The following is a 25103-nucleotide window of genomic DNA, read 5'->3' as shown; positions in this document are numbered from 1 at the left end:
GCCAATGTCAGGCCTCGGCAGAGATTTCGCCGCTTATTTTCCTTTCCATTTAGCGGAATTAAAAAGGTTTTAAGAATCTAATCTAATTTAACAATGGGTTTGTGACCATTTACTGATTGGTCAGTGAGTTCCCATTCAGTACCAAAAGCTGTTTTAAAGTCAAGTGCTTTTCCGCCTGATTGGGTGATTTACATTCCAAATTTGGGTAAAACCGTCCCAATCTCTGGTATTGGGTGTTTTTTAAAATACTATTAAAAATTGGGCTACTTGAGAGTCAATCACAGCTGTCTGGCGAGCCAAGTTGCTGTGCCTTGGCACTGAAATTACGTTTCCCACAGGGCTTTATATACTTGGGGTTGAACTTTGAACTCGACCATTAACAACCTTTAACCAAGTGGTATACAGTTATTACTTTCCTGTCTTGCTGTAACACAAAAACAAATCAAACACATTCATACATCCAATTTTTGCCACCCTATAGACTGCGCAAGTGAATGACCATTGTTGAATACCACATGGGTGACACTGTACTGTGTGCATCTAATTATCATTTACAAAGCATTATGCTATTATACCCAGTACAGTGTAGTGCTTTTATATATACAAAGGTTTTGATTTGGAAATCACTTCCAAAATTGCAGGGAGTGGTTTCCAAATGAAAAACCTCTTTTTACACTTGAATGAGAAGATGTTACCTGATCAGGATCAAACTGAAAACCTATAGATTAAAAATATTATATCATTCCCCCAGCAGACACATTAGCACTTTTGGTAGAGCACTATATCATATCATTCCCCCAGCAGACACATTATATCATTCCCCCAGCAGACACATTATATCATTCCCCCAGCAGACACATTATATCATTCCCCCAGCAGACACATTAGCACTTTTGGTAGAGCATTTAACTGGTGAATCAACGGTCCCAGGCGTCCACATGTTTTCAGAAGTGGGGGCCAAAGGTCATGATTCCCAGACTGTTCAAAATTTGTTGGCTCATTTCGCTCGTCATAATTGGTAACCTGCAATTTTTCTCCAGACTTGGTGCATTTCCCCCCGACTGACAGAAGTGGGGGAACATGGCCCCCGCTGCCTTTGCATACGCCACTGGTCCCAGGTTTGAATCCTGGATGAGCAATGGAATTTTTTTCCCTAGTTATCAATCACGTTGTGTTTAGTGAAAAGTTTAATCCAATAATTATTATTTATTTACCCACATGTCACTTTTCTCTAAGCTTCATGAATATTTACTTACTCATTGCAGCTGGCTTGATAGGCCTGTCATCATAAGATCTGTAGTCTGTCCCTGCAATAAACACAAAATATCTTCTAAACTTGTGTGTGTTGAAACAAATTGCCATTTATAATAATTGTACTAAATACACTGCATGTACCTTGAATCTCACTTAGTCGTGCAGTGTCATAGTTCCCAGACATTTTTTTAATTCCATGCCTTTTACATAACTTTTCAATCAGAAATACTAGACTGACAGATTAAACATACTTACAAAATCACAGTCGCTTTTTTTTTTTTTTTTCAAATTGGAAATCTAGCTTCTTAAACATTTTGATGGAGTTCTCAGCACTAAATATTGGTAAAATGTGGATCTTAAAAGGTGTACATGTAGACCCAATATATTCACGTAATTCACCAATAGATGTCAATGAAAGCTGTAGGCCTATATTTAAAACAAATTCATGACTATAGCGGTAAGTTCTTGTAGTTCATGTACATTCTGTTAAAGTTGCCTCGTGTTACTGACCAAGACCAAGAACTGTTTGCTGTCGAAAGTCTTACACAACAGCCTGTGCCTGCAAATAAGCTAGAATTAATAACTGTAAGTGCTTCTCATTGACCAAATGGTCCATAGCAAGCTGTAGATACCATGGAATACTTTGCGATCTTTAAAAAAAATAGATCAACCTACCAACCCAAATAAATTATGAGCTGAAAGGGCAAACAGACCTTTTATTTTTTTGGCCTTATTTCAAGGAGTCTCATGATTTGGGCCCACATTCTTTACCAAACTCAACAAAAATCCTAGCTTGATATGTAAACATTATACATGTTCTCCTGTTTTAAAGCTTTAAGGTACAATTTCTATCAAATTTTAATTTTGTCATTCTTTACTCTAAATGTTGAACTAATATTAGTACTGTCAGGAAACTGCAGAAATAACAAGAAAGCCTATACATACCTTCTTTCATTGTTCCCATATCCTCTCTCTCCCAATAGCCGGCACCTGCATGGAAATTAATACATCAAAATTATTTCATTATCATAAGGCTCCATGGTAGGAAAATTAAAGGATTAGAATAGGCAAGTTCAAAAAACTTGACATCAATGCAGCATGCAAAGCAGGCATGCACACATCTGTGCTGCTTCTTTAAACATATGACAGATACATGTCAGTGCTCTGAGGGAATGCTTGCAATTTGAAGCTGCGCCCAACACTCATATTACTGCCTGCATAATTATTTAAACTGCATATTTAAACATGTGATGGGTAAATCAGTGCTTTGCGTGAATTTGAAGCTCCATCCAATTAATTCGCTCTGATATCTCTACTGCAAAAGCAGCTATTTAGCATTTTTGCTGCACATTTAAACCTGTGTTGGGTACATGAGCACTGAGTCAATGCTTGCAATTTGAAGCTCTGCCCAATGCAATTCACATCCAGTATCACTTGATTGCCCTTGGCCAACAGCAGTATATGAAGTATTCCTAGCAACCAGCTTGTAGTGTCTCAAAAGATTCCTTCATAACATTCTGTCACAAATATCTACTGATAATCTTATTACACATTATAAGATTGTTCCAATTTGTGCAAAATCAGTCCTTATTCAGGAAGTGAATTGATTCTGGTTTAAATTTGAAGAGAGCTCCTTGTATTCATGGTTGATGGGCTCACTGTTAAAGTGAAAGGGGCAGTAAAAGAGTCAAGTAACTTCCACAATGCCTCACCCTGACCCCCATGCTGTATAAGTGCAGAGATAGGTCACCTTACCTTCATGTACTGTCCCAATGCCTCACCCTGACCCCCATGCTGTATAAGCTACAAGTGCAGAGATAGGTCACCTTACCTTCATGTACTGTCCCAATGTCTCACCCTGACCCCATGCTGTATAAGTGCAGAGATAGGTCACCTTACCTTCATGTACTGTCCCAATGCCTCACCCTGACCCCCATGCTGTATAAGCTACAAGTGCACAGATGGGTCACCTTACCTTCATGTACTGTCCCAATGTCTCACCCTGACCCCATGCTGTATAAGTGCAGAGATAGGTCACCTTACCTTCATGTACTGTCCCAATACCTCACCCTGACCCCCATGCTGTATAAGTGCAGAGATAGGTCACCTTACCTTCATGTACTGTCCCAATGCCTCACCCTGACCCCCATGCTGTATAAGCTACAAGTGCAGAGATAGGTCACCTTACCTTCATGTACTGTCCCAATGTCTCACCCTGACCCCCATGCTGTATAAGCTACAAGTGCAGACACCTTACCTTCATGTACTGTCCCAATGCCTCACCCTGACCCCCATGCTGTATAAGCTACAAGTGCAGAGATAGGTCACCTTACCTTCATGTACTGTCCCAATGTCTCACCCTGACCCCCATGCTGTATAAGCTACAAGTGCAGAGATAGGTCACCTTACCTTCATGTACTGTCCCAATGTCTCACCCTGACCCCATGCTGTATAAGCTACAAGTGCAGAGATAGGTCACCTTACCTTCATGTACTGTCCCAATGTCTCACCCTGACCCCATGCTGTATAAGTGCAGAGATAGGTCACCTTACCTTCATGTACTGTCCCAATACCTCACCCTGACCCCCATGCTGTATAAGTGCAGAGATAGGTCACCTTACCTTCATGTACTGTCCCAATGCCTCCCCCTGACCCCCATGCTGTATAAGCTACAAGTGCAGAGATAGGTCACCTTACCTTCATGTACTGTCCCAATGTCTCACCCTGACCCCATGCTGTATAAGTGCAGAGATAGGTCACCTTACCTTCATGTACTGTCCCAATGTCTCACCCTGACCCCATGCTGTATGAGTGCAGAGATGGGTCACCTTACCTTCATGTACTGTCCCAATGCCTCACCCTGACCCCCATGCTGTATAAGCTACAAGTGCAGAGATAGGTCACCTTACCTTCATGTACTGTCCCAATGTCTCACCCCTGACCCCCATGCTGTATAAGCTACAAGTGCAGAGATAGGTCACCTTACCTTCATGTACTGTCCCAATGTCTCACCCTGACCCCATGCTGTATAAGCTACAAGTGCAGAGATAGGTCACCTTACCTTCATGTACTGTCCCAATGTCTCACCCTGACCCCATGCTGTATAAGTGCAGAGATAGGTCACCTTACCTTCATGTACTGTCCCAATACCTCACCCTGACCCCCATGCTGTATACGTGCAGAGATAGGTCACCTTACCTTCATGTACTGTCCCAATGCCTCACCCTGACCCCCATGCTGTATAAGCTACAAGTGCAGAGATAGGTCACCTTACCTTCATGTACTGTCCCAATGTCTCACCCTGACCCCATGCTGTATAAGTGCAGAGATAGGTCACCTTACCTTCATGTACTGTCCCAATGTCTCACCCTGACCCCATGCTGTATGAGTGCAGAGATGGGTCACCTTACCTTCATGTACTGTCCCAATGCCTCACCCTGACCCCCATGCTGTATAAGCTACAAGTGCAGAGATAGGTCACCTTACCTTCATGTACTGTCCCAATGTCTCACCCTGACCCCATGCTGTATAAGTGCAGAGATAGGTCACCTTACCTTCATGTACTGTCCCAATACCTCACCCTGACCCCCATGCTGTATGAGTGCAGAGATAGGTCACCTTACCTTCATGTACTGTCCCAATGCCTCACCGTGACCCCCATGCTGTATAAGCTACAAGTGCAGAGATAGGTCACCTTACCTTCATGTACTGTCCCAATGTCTCACCCTGACCCCCATGCTGTATAAGCTACAAGTGCAGACACCTTACCTTCATGTACTGTCCCAATGTCTCACCCTGACCCCCATGCTGTATAAGCTACAAGTGCAGAGATGGGTTACCTTACCTTCATGTACTGTCCCAATGTCTCACCCTGACCCCCATGCTGTATAAGCTACAAGTGCAGAGATGGGTCACCTTACCTTCATGTACTGTCCCAATGTCTCACCCTGACCCCATGCTGTATAAGCTACAAGTGCACAGATGGGTCACCTTACCTTCATGTACTGTCCCAATGCCTCACCCTGACCCTCATGCATTATAAGCTACAAGAGCAGAGATGGGTCACCTTACCTTCATGTACTGTCCCAATGTCTCACCCTGACCCTCATGCATTATAAGCTACAAGTGCAGAGATAGGTCACCTTACCTTCATGTACTGTCCCAATGTCTCACCCTGACCCTCATGCATTATAAGCTACAAGTGCAGAGATAGGTCACCTTACCTTCATGTACTGTCCCAATGTCTTCCCTTTCATAGTATCCAGTTCCTGACATCTCATGGTAATCTTCATACGAATACGTAGCTGGTGCATTTGGAGGAGCGAGCATGGAAAGCAGGATCGTTGTATACCTCGGGATTGCTGCGTGCCCATGGTGGAATCTGAAACAAGAGTAGTTCATGATCAACTCATGAGTATGTCAGATTTGTTATTTATGGAGGGATAAATGGTTTTGGTTTTTCGGCATCTCGGGGATGGATGCAAGAAGTATCTTAATCAACATCGGAAATGGTAAGATTTTTCGGTCCAACTCATGAGTAGGCTAGAAAACCAAAAATTAGATCAATACTAGGCACGGCCCTACACTTCTTATATCGCCTTGATAAGAGTTCAAAGCCCTGTCAACAACAGAGGGCAGTAATCTTGCGGTAAAGATGTCTGATGAACCGCGCTAATGAGCTGGTCAGTAACCAATAGAAAAAGCTTGTTTCCGGTAAAAATTTACAAGTAACTTTCACAAATTTGTAGATACAGTTACTAGAAGGTCGTGTGATGCCAATCCAACCATTTGTTAACAATTTCTTTCTTGAGGGAGCAATAATTACTCCTCATGAATATTACTGTTATGTTGATGACATCATAGTTACTCATAGTTATTTAACGCTCAAAAATCAAGTTATTTACCGACATAAATTAAAAATGTATACTACTTGGCCCACATAATCAAGGCAAATTTTGGTGTGAAATGGGCCATACACTTTAATTTAAGTAGGTTTTCTGAACGGTGGTCCACAGCGTAATACACCACTGCCAGAGATGCCAACATTTACTTTTCAGCAATCAGGCCAAAAAATGATAGTTTGCTTGTCCTCCACAACTTTTTAAGAATTGGGTCGGTCAGTCGGGATTTTTTTTGTTGTAAATGTTTCTTAAAATGCTCATAACCAAAACATGACTGTATGCCTTTATTAGATTAATAAATAGCCCAAATACTCTGTATACCACTTCATTCATTCACATTTTAAAACAGTTAAGAAGTGAGTGGAAACTGTAAAAAAAACTTTTCAGGATGTCAAAAATGTTGAAAGAAACAAAAACTTTTTCTGGATTAGGGTCAGTATTAATTTGTACAGTAAAACAAAAACAAACCAAAAAACATTTTTTATCCAGATTTTCCAGACTAGTGTCAGTTGGAAGAAGACAAGCATACAAATTTTTTTTGGCCTCAGGGATGTTTCACACAGAAATCAGGGAGGTTTTCAGAATTACATGCAACCTAATGGGTGCAAAACCTTCCAGAATCAGGGAGGTTATCAAATTTTGTTTGTAGGAACGCACACAAAATTCATTAAATGCAGGGAGCCCCCCTGATAATCAGGGAGGGTTGGCATCTCTGCACTGCATAAATCCTTACACCTTTTCTGCAAAGTATACTAGAGAGGACAGAATGGTGTAGTGGTTGAAGCACTCACCTCTTACCACTGTGGCCCAGGTTCAATTTACTGCAAATTCATTTTCGAGTGATACAATAGCTTTTACAGCCCTCACATACAACTTTGTAAACAATTTAGGAGCTTCATGCTCAAGTGCTGTTTCCCATCATAGGCGTAAATCCGGAGGGGGGATGTTGACACTCTCATATTTTGACATTTTAGCCTAAAAAGTGCACATTTTTGCTTGTTTCATGCTAACTTGTTCCACTTTTGCACCACATTTCACCATTTTAGCTGCAATGTGTCAAAATTGTTCACACGCATTTGTACCATAAACTTATTCTGTCGCCAAAAGGTGCTGGATTCACTATACATCAATAAATTTTTTCCAACCCCATCCTCCCCCTAATGTCAAAAAGAAATCCATGCCACTGACCCTCATTGTGCTCTACACATTCCATTTCATTTTTTGCAACAATACCATCATTATGTCCAAGAGTTTCATATCCCAAATAATATAACAAATCCTTACCGCTCCTGCGCCACCTTGCCAGGCAGGTGTCTTTAAAGTTCCCATGGTGCCTTTTAGTGTTTCTTTTCTCATCACATTCTCAACAAGGTTGCTTCTGGCATGCATACTGCAAAATAATAATAAGGTAAAGGTTGATGTTATCTAAGCACTCTATTACAAATCAGGATAACGACGTTATCTCAGTATTCTATTACAATCATGTACTCTACTAATTCTACAAAATTTCACAACATTTGATCAACTATTATCTATTCCAGATCCAGTCACACCTCATTAATTTCCCTGGACCTTAGGATGCCTTGAAATAGGTACTAACATTTCACTTTGAAAAATCAGTATAACAGGGTGCAGTGCCAGTGTTCATGCCCCTCCATACGCCTAATCCTACCCAGGAAAATATGCACACGGAGTCACTTGAGTTGAAACACATAATAAATGGTCTTGAAGGGGCTGTAAAAGGGCAAAGACCTGCCATTGCCACACTTAACCCAAATATGCACAATTTTAAGACATCAACTGTTTCTTTCAACACAAACTGTACAAAAGCCAATCAAAATGATTATGTAGTGTATATTATACAAATTCCAAATATGACCAAAATTCTCAGATGCCGAAAATGACAAGGAACTACCCATCCACCCCGTGACTGCTTTACTCGATATCAACTCCATCTTTAGGTTTTTTAAAATTATATATATACTATTGTATCAAATAGCTCAGTAGAACTTGCATAAAATAAGCAAGCTATTACCCTAAGCTATCTGAAATTTCACTGTATAATCATAGCCCAACACTACTGTAATGAAAACTGGAAGTGAAAACTGATGCATTCCAATCATCTAGACAGAAGCTGCAGAAATGGATACACATTTTGACATTCCTGAGTTCTGCAGACATGGATACACATTTTGACATACCTGAGTTCTGCAGACATGGATACACATTTTGACATACCTGAGTTCTGCAGACATGGATACACAATTTGACATACCTGAGTTCTGCAGACATGGATACACAATTTGACATACCTGAGTTCTGCAGACATGGATACACAATTTGACATACCTGAGTTCTGCAGACATGGATACACATTTTGACATACCTGAGTTCTGCAGACATGGATACACAATTTGACATACCTGAGTTCTGCAGACATGGATACACAATTTGACATACCTGAGTTCTGCAGACATGGATACACAATTTGACATACCTGAGTTCTGCAGACATGGATACACAATTTGACATACCTGAGTTCTGCAGACATGGATACACAATTTGACATACCTGAGTTCTGCAGACATGGATACACAATTTGACATACCTGAGTTCTGCAGAAATGGATACACATTTTGACATACCTGAGTTCTGCAGACATGGATACACATTTTGACATACCTGAGTTCTGCAGACATGGATGTCCAATACACAATGTCCACATTTGGATACACATTTTGACATACCTGAGTTCTGCAGACATGGATACACATTTTGACATACCTGAGTTCTGCAGACATGGATACACATTTTGACATACCTGAGTTCTGCAGACATGGATACACATTTTGACATACCTGAGTTCTGCAGACATGGATACACATTTTGACATACCTGAGTTCTGCAGACATGGATACACATTTTGACATACCTGAGTTCTGCAGACATGGATACACAATTTGACATACCTGAGTTCTGCAGACATGGATACACAATTTGACATACCTGAGTTCTGCAGACATGGATACACAATTTGACATACCTGAGTTCTGCAGACATGGATACACATTTTGACATACCTGAGTTCTGCAGACATGGATACACACCCCTGTCTGTGTTTGCCTCCAAACGTGGACATTGTGTTTTGCTATCTAACCGAGGACGTGTGTATGATGTTTTCATCGCCTAACCGTGGACTAAAATGGCGGATTTTTTGTGTGTATAATACGAAACGGAATTTTAGGCATCACCCTGCGGACGGTAGTTTTTACACGTGTGGTCCTCGGTTTCAGGCAAATAGCGTTTAAAGCATCTAGCATGCATTTGAGGTCTTTTGCAGCAGTTTGAGACCGAGGACAGTCCTCGGTTGGAAGTAGGTCCACCGTTTAGGGTGAAAAATCTTGTGTGTGTCCTCGTTTGTTTCGGCAAACACGTACGCATTTTGACATACCTGAGTTCTGCAGACATGGATACACAATTTGACATACCTGAGTTCTGCAGACATGGATACACAATTTGACATACCTGAGTTCTGCAGACATGGATACACAATTTGACATACCTGAGTTCTGCAGACATGGATACACAATTTGACATACCTGAGTTCTGCAGACATGGATACACAATTTGACATACCTGAGCTCTTGTGCCTTCCTATCTGCTTCTTGCATTTTTCTTAACCTCATCCGTTCTCTTGGTGTAAGATGCGTATATGGATCTTCCTGCTGCCTCAACTGCTGCACTTGATTACCATGGTTACCATCTCCATGGTGACCAACTTGCTGTGGCTCCCGGAGATCTTTCCTCTTCATGGACTCATTTTGCAGATCTTCAAGATGGGTTTTCTCTCGTAAGATGGTGGCAAGTTCTTCTGTGTCTCGTGTCACCTGCATTGAATCTTCATCTTTTACTTGCTCCTTGAATTCAGCTATTTTATTTCTCATTTTCTAAACAAAAGAACAAGAATTACAAAAGTTGAAAAGTTTGTTGACAATATTGTCCTACATGGAATATTAAAGACAAGTGTGTGTACATTTTTATTTTAATCATGAAATGTCACAAATGCAACTTGTTCCTGGTTTTGTCAGAATGGGTCACAGTTTTGGAACTATTTTGTAATTTCCATGACAACACATTCACCTTGGACTAAGTGGAAAGCAGGAATTGTTCATGGTGGTCATATCTTAGACATGTCAATCACCGCAACTTGGGCGTTCTGGCCGTTATTGTGTTTTGCACATACCAATGCTGCTTTCAGTGCCATTCTATCGGTAAAACACTGAAAATCTATAGGCCCTAGTCAATTTCTACCGACCTGAACTCAAATGTTTCATTGACATATACTGACTGTATTTACTCTATTAAACACTCCCCTTTTATTAAACATCCCCTCCCTTTTTTCAAAGAAAGATGGGCGTAAATGCAGAACATTTCCATGCCATAGCATGTAAACATCGTAAGTAAGCTAAAACCTGGCATGTCATGTCAGTTTATTGAGCCAAATCTCTGAATAGACCCTGGCAACTTTACACCTGGTCTGTGGTGGATGCCCGGGGTGGATGGTCACATATGAGTCCAGAATGTGTTTTATTTATTCGTTATTTATTCAGGAAATTCCATCAATACAAATGTACTGGTCTCCCTGGAAGACCTGATTATAATTCTATATACATGGACATGATAATAACAAGATAGAAATATATATTATACAGAATGAAAGAACCAAACATGATACAAAACAAAATGCAGCATTGTTGAGCTCAAATTATTATACAATTTAACTTACAGACCAATTGCATTTTTGAATTCACCCAAACTCATTGAATTAAAATTGATACGAAGATTGGGAGGAAGCTTGTTCCAAGCAACTGAAGATCTGTAAAGGAAAGTTTTCTTTCCAGAAGAGGTTTTCCATATTGGAACAACCAAGCTGTTTTGAGATTGACCCCTTGTACATTTAGATGATTGTGATGACAAAACACATGATTCTTGCAATTGAGTCATACTTGCCATGTTGTAACACCAACAAATCACTCAATTGTCTCACTAGTCTACTTACCTCTATGTGTCTAGCTACATATGGAAGTTTAGTCACCTCAGCTGCTGATGGTCTTTTGGAAGGGTCTCTTTCTAACATTCTGCAACAAATAAAGTGAACAAAAACATGTTTCCACAATTTATTGATAGGAAACAGTACTTGAGACACAACATGTGATCCCCATGATGAGGCTGGGAGAGAGGGAGCCTGAACACAGGCCTATTGATAACTGATAATCAGAGTATTGAATTTCGCTCCATGCTAGACATCAGTGGTAGCTATTAGATGAAGGGCAGCACATAAACACAAGAGATGCTATCTCTGTTGGTGCCAGTTTGCATCACAATTCAGAGAGCTCCACAGCTTGCAGATGATCTTCTTTCAAAACATTGTATGAAAGCACTCCAAAACTCAGTCTATTATCTTTCATTTTGCAAGTTTAATACTTAAGTCTCCTGCACTATTTGGGACTCTTCCCCCAGACTGCTCAGTCAAAAGCATATACCATCGCTATAGTCTGTATACCTTCCTCGAGTCAGTAAAATCAAATCAAACTTTGGGATTTTCTCAAAACCTGTTACATGCATCTGTTATGCTAGTTGGATTCCTTGCATCATTTCCATTCTAAAAATGTATACCTTTATATATACTTCTCTTCATTAGATTTAGAGATATAATAAAAAACAATATCTAAATTACTGAATTGAGGAAGGCATACAGACTATAATAGCATCATGTTTCATGTTATACTTACACATTCAGTATTTCTTGTATACTCCTGTCGTATTGTGAAGGAATTTCTGGTGTCTTCCCTTCAACTATCTTGTACATAACACCCATCAGCGACTGTCCTTCAAAAGCATGTTGTAAAGCACACAACTCATAGAGTATACATGCGATGGACCTGCAAAAGAATAATTACAAGAATTTTAGAGAAAAAGCAAGGTTTGTTCACCGCCAGACAGTTTTTCATGTACTAAAGTCTGAGTTCATATTTACCATCTAATAGCCTTAAAACATTTTATTGCATATTTATTCAGCACTCAAACATAAAAAAAATTACATTGCACACATTTCAAATCAGATTGCACATATTAAAAGACATAAAGTACTGATGAATACAAAGTGTTAGCACCAGTATATAAAAATGGCAAAAATGAGAATATTCAATTCCAAAGAGTACCAAAGATAGCCCAACAAGAATCTAATAATAGAGACTTATTTCCATTGGAATCATTTTCCATTGAGGTCCTTTTCTTCTCAATGGTTGAATCCAAATTATAGTTATACACACTTCAATGTTTGGGCTGTGTTCTATGCAGGATATGCCTCCCTAAAAACCTACACATAATAATGTAAATAATATTAAAATATTTGCAAACAAACAAACAAAAAGGACTTTAATCTGCAAATTTTCCCAACGCCCTAACAAATTATAGTTTTTCTATCACTTTTCGGACTCAAATATACAACATTACTGCATGTATGGTAACATGTATACATCTGCAATGGATAATTATGTGATTTGTTGCTACTGAATACTCGACACACCTGTCAAATATTAGCAGGCTGTGATGACATGCTCATACCTCAATGCAGACCACAGAGAAAACGACTTTGAATATACATTGAATATTATATTATTATAATAAGAGAATCTTTTAGTTTTAAAAGGGTACTCATCCCTGGTGCAGGATTCCTGCTTGGTCCACATATTATGGGGTCCAACTGACTGTGCTAAAAGACCCCAAAACTCGGTGTAGCGGGAACCCTGTCCTGGTATATGAGTTTCATGTTAAACTCACCACACATCTGATTTTGAGTTATAGCCTTCATGTTTGAGTACTTCAGGACTCATATAGTATGGTGTCCCAGGTTAAACTCACCACACATCAGATTTTGAGTTATAGCCTTCATGTTTGAGTACTTCAGGACTCATATAGTACTCACCACACATCAGATTTTGAATTATAGCCTTCATGCTTGAGTACTTCAGGACTCATATAGTATGGTGTCCGTTTCAGTTTACTCACCACACATCAGATTTTGAGTTATAGCCTTCATGCTTGAGTACTTCAGGGCTCATATAGTACTCACCACACATCTGATTTTGAGTTATAGCCTTCATGCTTGAGTACTTCAGGACTCATATAGTATGGTGTCCGTTTCAGTTTACTCACCACACATCAGATTTTGAGTTATAGCCTTCATGCTTGAGTACTTCAGGACTCATATAGTACTCACCACACATCTGATTTTGAGTTATAGCCTTCATGCTTGAGTACTTCAGGACTCATATAGTATGGTGTCCGTTTCAGTTTACTCACCACACATCTGATTTTGAGTTATAGCCTTCATGCTTGAGTACTTCATACCTCATATAGTACTCACCACACATCTGATTTTGAGTTATAGCCTTCATGCTTGAGTACTTCAGGACTCATATAGTATGGTGTCCGTTTCAGTTTACTCACCACACATCTGATTTTGAGTTATAGCCTTCATGCTTGAGTACTTCAGGACTCATATAGTACTCACCACACATCTGATTTTGAGTTATAGCCTTCATGCTTGAGTACTTCAGGACTCATATAGTATGGTGTCCCAGTGTTAAACTCACCACACATCTGATTTAGAGTTATAGCCTTCATGCTTGAGTACTTCAGGACTCATATAGTACTCACCACACATCTGATTTTGAGTTATAGCCTTCATGCTTGAGTACTTCAGGACTCATATAGTATGGTGTCCGTTTCAGTTTACTCACCACACATCAGATTTTGAGTTATAGCCTTCATGCTTGAGTACTTCAGGACTCATATAGTACTCACCACACATCTGATTTTGAGTTATAGCCTTCATGCTTGAGTACTTCAGGACTCATATAGTATGGTGTCCCAGTGTTAAACTCACCACACATCTGATTTAGAGTTATAGCCTTCATGCTTGAGTACTTCAGGACTCATATAGTACTCACCACACATATGATTTTGAGTTATAGCCTTCATGCTTGAGTACTTCAGGACTCATATAGTATGGTGTCCGTTTCAGTTTACTCACCACACATCAGATTTTGAGTTATAGCCTTCATGCTTGAGTACTTCAGGACTCATATAGTACTCACCACACATCTGATTTTGAGTTATAGCCTTCATGCTTGAGTACTTCAGGACTCATATAGTATGGTGTCCGTTTCAGTTTACTCACCACACATCAGATTTTGAGTTATAGCCTTCATGCTTGAGTACTTCAGGACTCATATAGTACTCACCACACATCTGATTTTGAGTTATAGCCTTCATGCTTGAGTACTTCAGGACTCATATAGTACTCACCACACATCTGATTTAGAGTTATAGCCTTCATGCTTGAGTACTTCAGGACTCATATAGTACTCACCACACATCTGATTTTGAGTTATAGCCTTCATGCTTGAGTACTTCAGGACTCATATAGTACTCACCACACATCTGATTTTGAGTTATAGCCTTCATGCTTGAGTACTTCAGGACTCATATAGTACTCACCACACATCTGATTTTGAGTTATAGCCTTCATGCTTGAGTACTTCAGGACTCATATAGTACTCACCACACATCTGATTTAGAGTTATAGCCTTCATGCTTGAGTACTTCAGGACTCATATAGTACTCACCACACATCTGATTTTGAGTTATAGCCTTCATGCTTGAGTACTTCAGGACTCATATAGTACTCACCACACATCTGATTTTGAGTTATAGCCTTCATGCTTGAGTACTTCAGGACTCATATAGTACTCACCACACATCTGATTTTGAGTTATAGCCTTCATGCTTGAGTACTTCAGGACTCATATAGTACTCACCACACATCTGATTTTGAGTTATAGCCTTCATGCTTGAGTACTTCAGGACTCATATAGTATGGTGTCCCAGTGAAAGTACTAGCCATATCCGTAGTCCCCATCAGCACACGTGAGATCCCAAAATCACCAATTTTGATCATGTTTCTCTTCAAGAAGATGTTACGAGTCTTCAGGTCTCTATGCAGAACTCTCCTGGAAATCAAATTGGTACATGTATGTAATATTTGTTCAACCCATAATGGTTACCTTTATGTTAATATCAGGAAAAAGCCTGCATCACTCGAGTTTGTCTCAAGGGGCATGTCATGGTTTAGAAAATCCTTGCACCTGTTACTTAAGTGGTGTAGTTTATTAGTTCGTTCATTATATAGAGATTATGTTATGTTTTATCAAAAGGAACAAGATAGAAAATGTGATGTGATTTGAATGCTAGAATATAAATATAAGATAAAAGTGAACAAGTATGAAAACTATGAATCATATTTTATCAGTGTACATTTCATTTTAATAGGGTGGCCACAATGCTAGCTATTGTGTGTACCCTGCCTACATACACAAATGTATGGTGAAAATGTAACAGATTCTGCAGCAGTTGGAAAACTTTTGGGCATTTTGAATTCCATATAATTTGTCTCCTAGTAACTTCTGTGCAAACCCAACTACCTAATTAGATAGAAAATATTCTGCTCGTAATGAAGGTGAATATAGCATTTTTGTACGGTTATTCTTAAAATAGTTACGCACAAAATAATTTTTTGTCATCAAATAAAACTATTTTCCTAAAGATGTACAATTATGCTATATTCAGTTTTACAATCTAGACCCTCAGAGCAAAATCCTGTGCAAAAATCAGACAATTTGGGTGTGTGGTTTAGAAAATACAGGCCTTTGAAGGTCATAATTGGCACATAATAGCGCCCTCAATGGTGAAAATCACATATATTTACCTTAAAAGTCCTGGCAAAAGAGTTATTTTTGTGATTTCAGCCATTTTAAAAATGTTGTAAAGAAGCAAATATAGCAATTATGACCCTGGATTTTTAATATTTGCATAAATGAACATTAAATAAACAAAAACAATACATCTCGTGCCTTCTTTGGCTTTATTCCCACAATTATCGCTCTGTGAATATGCAAATTTATGACAAAATCAGGATTTTCCTAAAAATGGGGTAAAAATGGCCAATTTTGTGAATCTTTAAAAGACTGTATCTTCGCAACGGATTGTCCGATTGAGTTGATTCAAGAGGTTTTTTAAATCATTTTGCAGCAGGAACAATCCTGACAGAAAAAGTAATTCCAGGGGTGGGTTTGAAATTTTCATGTGACCACCCTAATTTTAAAAGCCAATTCAGCCACACAAGCTGGAAGGAAATGTTAGGGTGCAGAATGATTTCCAAGCATCTTGATGACACACAAAATTAATGCAAAAAACATGTATACACATCAGAATATACTACCTCGACAATCCAGTCGATAGTGATACTGGTATCAAATGATGTGCATTCTTCCCTTTAATTCATTGGTCATACCTTTTATGCATATATTGTACTGCTATTACTAGTTGCACAAAGCAGTCCTAATGACACTGGTGTCAAATGATGTACATTCTCCCCTTTAATTCATTGCTCGTACCTTTTATGCATAATGATACTGGTATCGAATGATGAGTATTCTCCCTTTTAATTCATTGGTCATACCTTTTATACATATGTTGTACTGCTAATACTAGCTGTACTAACAGCCCATAATGACAGCTGCAAACAGCTGTATGTGATCCGACCCTGATCGTATCTGTGCATATTTCAAAATACAACACAAATGCATGACCTTGGAAAATACTAACCAATCACAAATAAATTGGCATGGTCGGATTCACTTCCGCGTCATGCACACGCAAGCATTCATCACACAGTGTACGCAGATGATTGTCATGCTGTTGTGCAGCTGTGTTCATTCAATCGAAATTCCCAGTATATAGTATCAAATGATGTACATTCTCCTTTTAACTCATTGGTCATACCTTTTATGCATATGTTGTACTGCTAATACTAGCTGTACAAACCAGTGCATTATGACACTGGTATCAAATGATTTGCATTCTCCCTTTTAATTCATTGGTCATACCTTTTGTGCATATGTTGCACTGCTAATACTAGCTGTACAAACCAGTCCATTATGACACTGGTATCAAATGATTTGCATTCTCCCTTTTAACTCATTGGTCATACCTTTTGTGCATATGTTGTACTGCTAATACAAGCTGTACAAACCAGTCCATTATGACACTGGTATCAAATGATTTGCATTCTCCCTTTTAATTCATTGGTCATACCTTTTATGCATATGTTGCACTGCTAATACAAGCTGTACAAACCAGTCCATTATGACACTGGTATCAAATGATTTGCATTCTCCCTTTTAACTCATTGGTCATACCTTTTATGCATATGTTGTACTGCTAATACAAGCTGTACAAACCAGTCCATTATGACACTGGTATCAAATGATTTGCATTCTCCCTTTTAATTCATTGGTCATACCTTTTATGCATATGTTGCACTGCTAATACAAGCTGTACAAACCAGTCCATTATGACACTGGTATCAAATGATTTGCATTCTCCCTTTTAACTCATTGGTCATACCTTTTATGCATATGTTGTACTGCTAATACAAGCTGTACAAACCAGTCCATTATGACACTGGTATCAAATGATTTGCATTCTCCCTTTTAATTCATTGGTCATACCTTTTATGCATATGTTGCACTGCTAATACTAGCTGTACAAACCAGTGCATTATGACACTGGTATCAAATGATTTGCATTCTCCTTTTAACTCATTGGTCATACCTTTTATGCATATGTTGTACTGCTAATACAAGCTGTACAAACCAGTCCATTATGACACTGGTATCAAATGATTTGCATTCTCCCTTTTAATTCATTGGTCATACCTTTTATGCATATGTTGCACTGCTAATACTAGCTGTACAAACCAGTGCATTATGACACTGGTATCAAATGATTTGCATTCTCCCTTTTAACTCATTGGTCATACCTTTTATGCATATGTTGTACTGCTAATACAAGCTGTACAAACCAGTCCATTATGACACTGGTATCAAATGATTTGCATTCTCCCTTTTAACTCATTGGTCATACCTTTTATGCATATGTTGCACTGCTAATACTAGCTGTACAAACCAGTGCATTATGACACTGGTATCAAATGATTTGCATTCTCCTTTTAACTCATTGGTCATACCTTTTATGCATATGTTGTACTGCTAATACAAGCTGTACAAACCAGTCCATTATGACACTGGTATCAAATGATTTGCATTCTCCCTTTTAACTCATTGGTCATACCTTTTATGCATATGTTGTACTGCTAATACAAGCTGTACAAACCAGTCCATTATGACACTGGTATCAAATGATTTGCATTCTCCCTTTTAATTCATTGGTCATACCTTTTGTGCATATGTTGTACTGCTAATACTAGCTGTACAAACCAGTCCATTATGACACTGGTATCAAATGATTTGCATTCTCCCTTTTAACTCATTGGTCATACCTTTTATGCATATGTTGTACTGCTAATACAAGCTGTACAAACCAGTCCATTATGACACTGGTATCAAATGATTTGCATTCTCCCTTTTAACTCATTGGTCATACCTTTTGTGCATATGTTGTACTGCTAATACAAGCTGTACAAACCAGTCCATTATGACACTGGTATCAAATGATTTGCATTCTCCCTTTTAACTCATTGGTCATACCTTTTATGCATATGTTGTACTGCTAATACAAGCTGTACAAACCAGTCCATTATGACACTGGTATCAAATGATTTGCATTCTCCCTTTTAATTCATTGGTCATACCTTTTATGCATATGTTGTACTGCTAATACTAGCTGTACAAACCAGTCCATTATGACACTGGTATCAAATGATTTGCATTCTCCTTTTAACTCATTGGTCATACCTTTTGTGCATATGTTGTACTGCTAATACAAGCTGTACAAACCAGTCCATTATGACACTGGTATCAAATGATTTGCATTCTCCCTTTTAATTCATTGGTCATACCTTTTATGCATATGTTGTACTGCTAATACAAGCTGTACAAACCAGTCCATTATGACACTGGTATCAAATGATTTGCATTCTCCCTTTTAATTCATTGGTCATACCTTTTATGCATATGTTGTACTGCTAATACTAGCTGTACAAACCAGTCCATTATGACACTGGTATCAAATGATTTGTATTCTCCCTTTTAACTCATTGGTCATACCTTTTATGCATATGTTGTACTGCTAATACTAGCTGTACAAACCAGTCCATTATGACACTGGTATCAAATGATTTGCATTCTCCCTTTTAATTCATTGGTCATACCTTTTATGCATATGTTGTACTGCTAATACAAGCTGTACAAACCAGTGCATTATGACACTGGTATCAAATGATTTGCATTCTCCCTTTTAATTCATTGGTCATACCTTTTATGCATATGTTGCACTGCTAATACTAGCTGTACAAACCAGTCCATTATGACACTGGTATCAAATGATTTGCATTCTCCCTTTTAACTCATTGGTCATACCTTTTGTGCATATGTTGTACTGCTAATACAAGCTGTACAAACCAGTCCATTATGACACTGGTATCAAATGATTTGCATTCTCCCTTGTAACTCATTGGTCATACCTTTTATGCATATGTTGCACTGCTAATACTAGCTGTACAAACCAGTGCATTATGACACTGGTATCAAATGATTTGCATTCTCCCTTTTAACTCATTGGTCATACCTTTTATGCATATGTTGTACTGCTAATACAAGCTGTACAAACCAGTCCATTATGACACTGGTATCAAATGATTTGCATTCTCCCTTTTAACTCATTGGTCATACCTTTTATGCATATGTTGTACTGCTAATACTAGCTGTACAAACCAGTCCATTATGACACTGGTATCAAATGATTTGCCTGCTTTTTTCCATGCTGTGATCTTGTCATCTAAATCACCGCCCTGAAATAGAGAAAACAAATTATGCCAATTAATGACAAATTCAAGCATGTGGGAAGAACACTCCTTTGTAAAGAAATGATTCAAGTAAGATGGGAGGTTGATAACTTAATGGACATCATTTTAACACCAAGGATGTCGGAACTTGAGATAGCGAGCATTGATGGTATGAGTGATCTGGGTGAAGGCTGAGCAATCGCGGTGGAGGGAGGCGTCCAGGCAAAACTTTCTCACAGCTGGGATAGAATCATAAAGGACATTCCTATTGACTGTAATCTATAAATGGAAGTTACCAGTACTCAAGGTCATTTGCATCACAACCCAGCTGAAGATTGAAGGTTTCAGTACATATTCACATGGTGGGTGTGTTGATACAAGCTGAAATTCATACCAATTCATAAGAGTCTTACCTCACAATATTCAGTGATAATACAGAAGAATTCCCCATCTAGAAAACTATCATGAAATCGGACAATGTTGGGATGGTGGAGTTTAGATAAGAGTTTGGCTTCATGCATTGCATCAACAGTTTCATCTGGAGCTAGATCACCACAGGAGATTTCTTTAAGTACTTTCCTAAAAATAATTCAAAACAAACAAACAATAAACCTCTTCATAGATAATTATGTATCTTTTTATGTTTTTCTCTCCAAGGTATATCCATCCACACTTTTTTCATCAGAAAATTGAGGTTTTAATATTGCAGATGAGCTACAACACTTCAGAATCTTTATTAAATTTCATTGGTCCCTCACCGTGTAATATTAAACAATATGACACAGCTGCAACTGGCAACACCGCCTTGCTCAAACCACTGGAATTTGAACACTGGCAAAAGAACTGATTATCAATTCAAAGTTCAGGTCGTCCACTACTCAAAATATTGAACCTGCCTGTTGTCTATCACACATTCTTAGTCAGTGGGAGTGGTCTATTAGTAGACACTTAATCTGATTGGACAATCGCATGATTTTGGGTGTCGTCTATCAGGCTGTAGACGATCCCACGTCATCATGAGTGTTGATAACGTGTAACACGCTCATAGAGGTGCTGCGTATGTATCGCGTTGTATGCGTGAGACGCAGAGCGGAATACTGCGCACGCGCTAGCAGTACAGCGTAACAAAAGATGTGAAGTTGTAAACAAGTTTTGTTCATTTTAGAAAAGGGGAGTTTTTATGACGGTAACTTAATTTTTGCTTTAAAAATAGTTTACAGTTATTAAAATAATATTTAACTGACTAAGAATGAGAATAAACGATAGGAATTTTTATTTTGCCTATCCTCTACCTATGATAGCGACAGGCAGGTCCAATGTTTTATCTATCTCTAAGTAGAGAGGATAGTAAAAACAAAAATTCTTCTTCCCCTTTGCTTTTATTGGATTTCATGTCATACACAAGATAAGCAGTGCCAAAGTTATCACTGTCTCTCACTGACTGCAATAGATAACTATAATCAATCCTGTTCCTTACCATTCTTCTTCTCCTTTGCTTTTCTTGGCTTTCATGTCATACACAAGATAAGCGGTGCCAAAGTTAGCACTGTCTCTCACTGACTGCAATAGATAACTATAATCAATCCTGTTCCTTACCATTCTTCTTCTCCTTTGCTTTTATTGGCTTTCATGTCATACACAAGATAAGGGGTGCCAAAGTTAGCACTGTCTCTCACTGACTGCAATAGATAACTATAATCAATCCTGTTCCTTACCATTCTTCTTCTCCTTTGCTTTTATTGGCTTTCATGTCATACACAAGATAAGCGGTGCCAAAGTTAGCACTGTCTCTCACTGACTGCAATAGATAACTATCAATCCTGTTCCTTACCATTCTTCTTCTCCTTTGCTTTTCTTGGCTTTCATGTCATACACAAGATAAGCGGTGCCAAAGTTACCACTGTCTCTCACTGACTGCAATAGATAACTATAATCAATCCTGTTCCTTACCATTCTTCTTCTCCTTTGCTTTTATTGGCTTTCATGTCATACACAAGATAAGCGGTGCCAAAGTTAGCACTGTCTCTCACTGACTGCAATAGATAACTATAATCAATCCTGTTCCTTACCATTCTTCTTCTCCTTTGCTTTTATTGGCTTTCATGTCATACACAAGATAAGGGGTGCCAAAGTTATCACTGTCTCTCACTGACTGCAATAGATAACTATAATCAATCCTGTTCCTTACCATTCTTCTTCTCCTTTGCTTTTATTGGCTTTCATGTCATACACAAGATAAGCGGTGCCAAAGTTAGCACTGTCTCTCACTGACTGCAATAGATAATTATAATCAATCCTGTTCCTTACCATTCTTCTTCTCCTTTGCTTTTCTTGGCTTTCATGTCATACACAAGATAAGCGGTGCCAAAGTTATCACTGTCTCTCACTGACTGCAATAGATAACTATAATCAATCCTGTTCCTTACCATTCTTCTTCTCCTTTGCTTTTATTGGCTTTCATGTCATACACAAGATAAGCGGTGCCAAAGTTAGCACTGTCTCTCACTGACTGCAATAGATAATTATAATCAATCCTGTTCCTTACCATTCTTCTTCTCCTTTGCTTTTATTGGCTTTCATGTCATACACAAGATAAGGGGTGCCAAAGTTAGCACTGTCTCTCACTGACTGCAATAGATAACTATAATCAATCCTGTTCCTTACCATTCTTCTTCTCCTTTGCTTTTATTGGCTTTCATGTCATACACAAGATAAGCGGTGCCAAAGTTAGCACTGTCTCTCACTGACTGCAATAGATAACTATAATCAATCCTGTTCCTTACCATTCTTCTTCTCCTTTGCTTTTATTGGCTTTCATGTCATACACAAGATAAGGGGTGCCAAAGTTAGCACTGTCTCTCACTGACTGCAATAGATAATTATAATCAATCCTGTTCCTTACCATTCTTCTTCTCCTTTGCTTTTATTGGCTTTCATGTCATACACAAGATAAGGGGTGCCAAAGTTAGCACTGTCTCTCACTGACTGCAATAGATAACTATCAATCCTGTTCCTTACCATTCTTCTTCTCCTTTGCTTTTCTTGGCTTTCATGTCATACACAAGATAAGCGGTGCCAAAGTTAGCACTGTCTCTCACTGACTGCAATAGATAACTATAATCAATCCTGTTCCTTACCATTCTTCTTCTCCTTTGCTTTTCTTGGCTTTCATGTCATACACAAGATAAGCGGTGCCAAAGTTAGCACTGTCTCTCACTGACTGCAATAGATAACTATAATCAATCCTGTTCCTTACCATTCTTCTTCTCCTTTGCTTTTCTTGGCTTTCATGTCATACACAAGATAAGCGGTGCCAAAGTTAGCACTGTCTCTCACTGACTGCAATAGATAACTATAATCAATCCTGTTCCTTACCATTCTTCTTCTCCTTTGCTTTTATTGGCTTTCATGTCATACACAAGATAAGCGGTGCCAAAGTTATCACTGTCTCTCACTGACTGCAATAGATAACTATAATCAATCCTGTTCCTTACCATTCTTCTTCTCCTTTGCTTTTCTTGGCTTTCATGTCATACACAAGATAAGCGGTGCCAAAGTTAGCACTGTCTCTCACTGACTGCAATAGATAACTATAATCAATCCTGTTCCTTACCATTCTTCTTCTCCTTTGCTTTTATTGGCTTTCATGTCATACACAAGATAAGGGGTGCCAAAGTTAGCACTGTCTCTCACTGACTGCAATAGATAACTATCAATCCTGTTCCTTACCATTCTTCTTCTCCTTTGCTTTTCTTGGCTTTCATGTCATACACAAGATAAGCGGTGCCAAAGTTAGCACTGTCTCTCACTGACTGCAATAGATAACTATAATCAATCCTGTTCCTTACCATTCTTCTTCTCCTTTGCTTTTATTGGCTTTCATGTCATACACAAGATAAGCGGTGCCAAAGTTATCACTGTCTCTCACTGACTGCAATAGATAACTATAATCAATCCTGTTCCTTACCATTCTTCTTCTCCTTTGCTTTTATTGGCTTTCATGTCATACACAAGATAAGGGGTGCCAAAGTTATCACTGTCTCTCACTGACTGCAATAGATAACTATAATCAATCCTGTTCCTTACCATTCTTCTTCTCCTTTGCTTTTCTTGGCTTTCATGTCATACACAAGATAAGGGTGCCAAAGTTATCACTGTCTCTCACTGACTGCAATAGATAACTATCAATCCTGTTCCTTACCATTCTTCTTCTCCTTTGCTTTTATTGGCTTTCATGTCATACACAAGATAAGCGGTGCCAAAGTTATCACTGTCTCTCACTGACTGCAATAGATAACTATAATCAATCCTGTTCCTTACCATTCTTCTTCTCCTTTGCTTTTATTGGCTTTCATGTCATACACAAGATAAGGGGTGCCAAAGTTATCACTGTCTCTCACTGACTGCAATAGATAACTATAATCAATCCTGTTCCTTACCATTCTTCTTCTCCTTTGCTTTTCTTGGCTTTCATGTCATACACAAGATAAGCAGTGCCAAAGTTATCACTGTCTCTCACTGACTGCAATAGATAACTATAATCAATCCTGTTCCTTACCATTCTTCTTCTCCTTTGCTTTTCTTGGCTTTCATGTCATACACAAGATAAGCAGTGCCAAAGTTATCACTGTCTCTCACTGACTGCAATAGATAACTATAATCAATCCTGTTCCTTGCCATTCTTCTTCTCCTTTGCTTTTATTGGCTTTCATGTCATACACAAGATAAGCGGTGCCAAAGTTATCACTGTCTCTCACTGACTGCAATAGATAACTATAATCAATCCTGTTCCTTACCATTCTTCTTCTCCTTTGCTTTTATTGGCTTTCATGTCATACACAAGATAAGGGGTGCCAACGTTATCACTGTCTCTCACTGACTGCAATAGATAACTATAATCAATCCTGTTCCTTACCATTCTTCTTCTCCTTTGCTTTTATTGGCTTTCATGTCATACACAAGATAAGGGGTGCCAAAGTTAGCACTGTCTCTCACTGACTGCAATAGATAACTATAAT

The 25103-nt window shown here is 38.7% G+C and overlaps 1 protein-coding gene across 1 annotated transcript in view; it reads right to left on the bottom strand.

Annotated features, from left to right (window-relative positions):
• LOC140146889 (serine/threonine-protein kinase Nek11-like) overlaps positions 1 to 25103 on the bottom strand; it is a 50902-nt gene that overhangs the window by 11135 nt on the left and 14664 nt on the right. The window contains 11 exon segments of the mRNA XM_072168780.1: positions 1257 to 1307; positions 2200 to 2244; positions 5478 to 5579; positions 5581 to 5635; positions 7440 to 7545; positions 9792 to 10102; positions 11215 to 11293; positions 11948 to 12097; positions 15041 to 15232; positions 19973 to 20091; positions 20499 to 20664. Of these exon segments, the coding sequence (XP_072024881.1) occupies positions 1257 to 1307; positions 2200 to 2244; positions 5478 to 5579; positions 5581 to 5635; positions 7440 to 7545; positions 9792 to 10102; positions 11215 to 11293; positions 11948 to 12097; positions 15041 to 15232; positions 19973 to 20091; positions 20499 to 20664 (1376 nt within the window).

The sequence above is a fragment of the Amphiura filiformis genome, chromosome 2 (assembly GCF_039555335.1).
Source record: "Amphiura filiformis chromosome 2, Afil_fr2py, whole genome shotgun sequence".
Taxonomy (NCBI): Eukaryota; Metazoa; Echinodermata; class Ophiuroidea; order Amphilepidida; family Amphiuridae; genus Amphiura; species Amphiura filiformis.
Note: the sequence above shows the minus strand (reverse complement) of the source record. Positions and strands in the feature narration are given on the sequence as shown.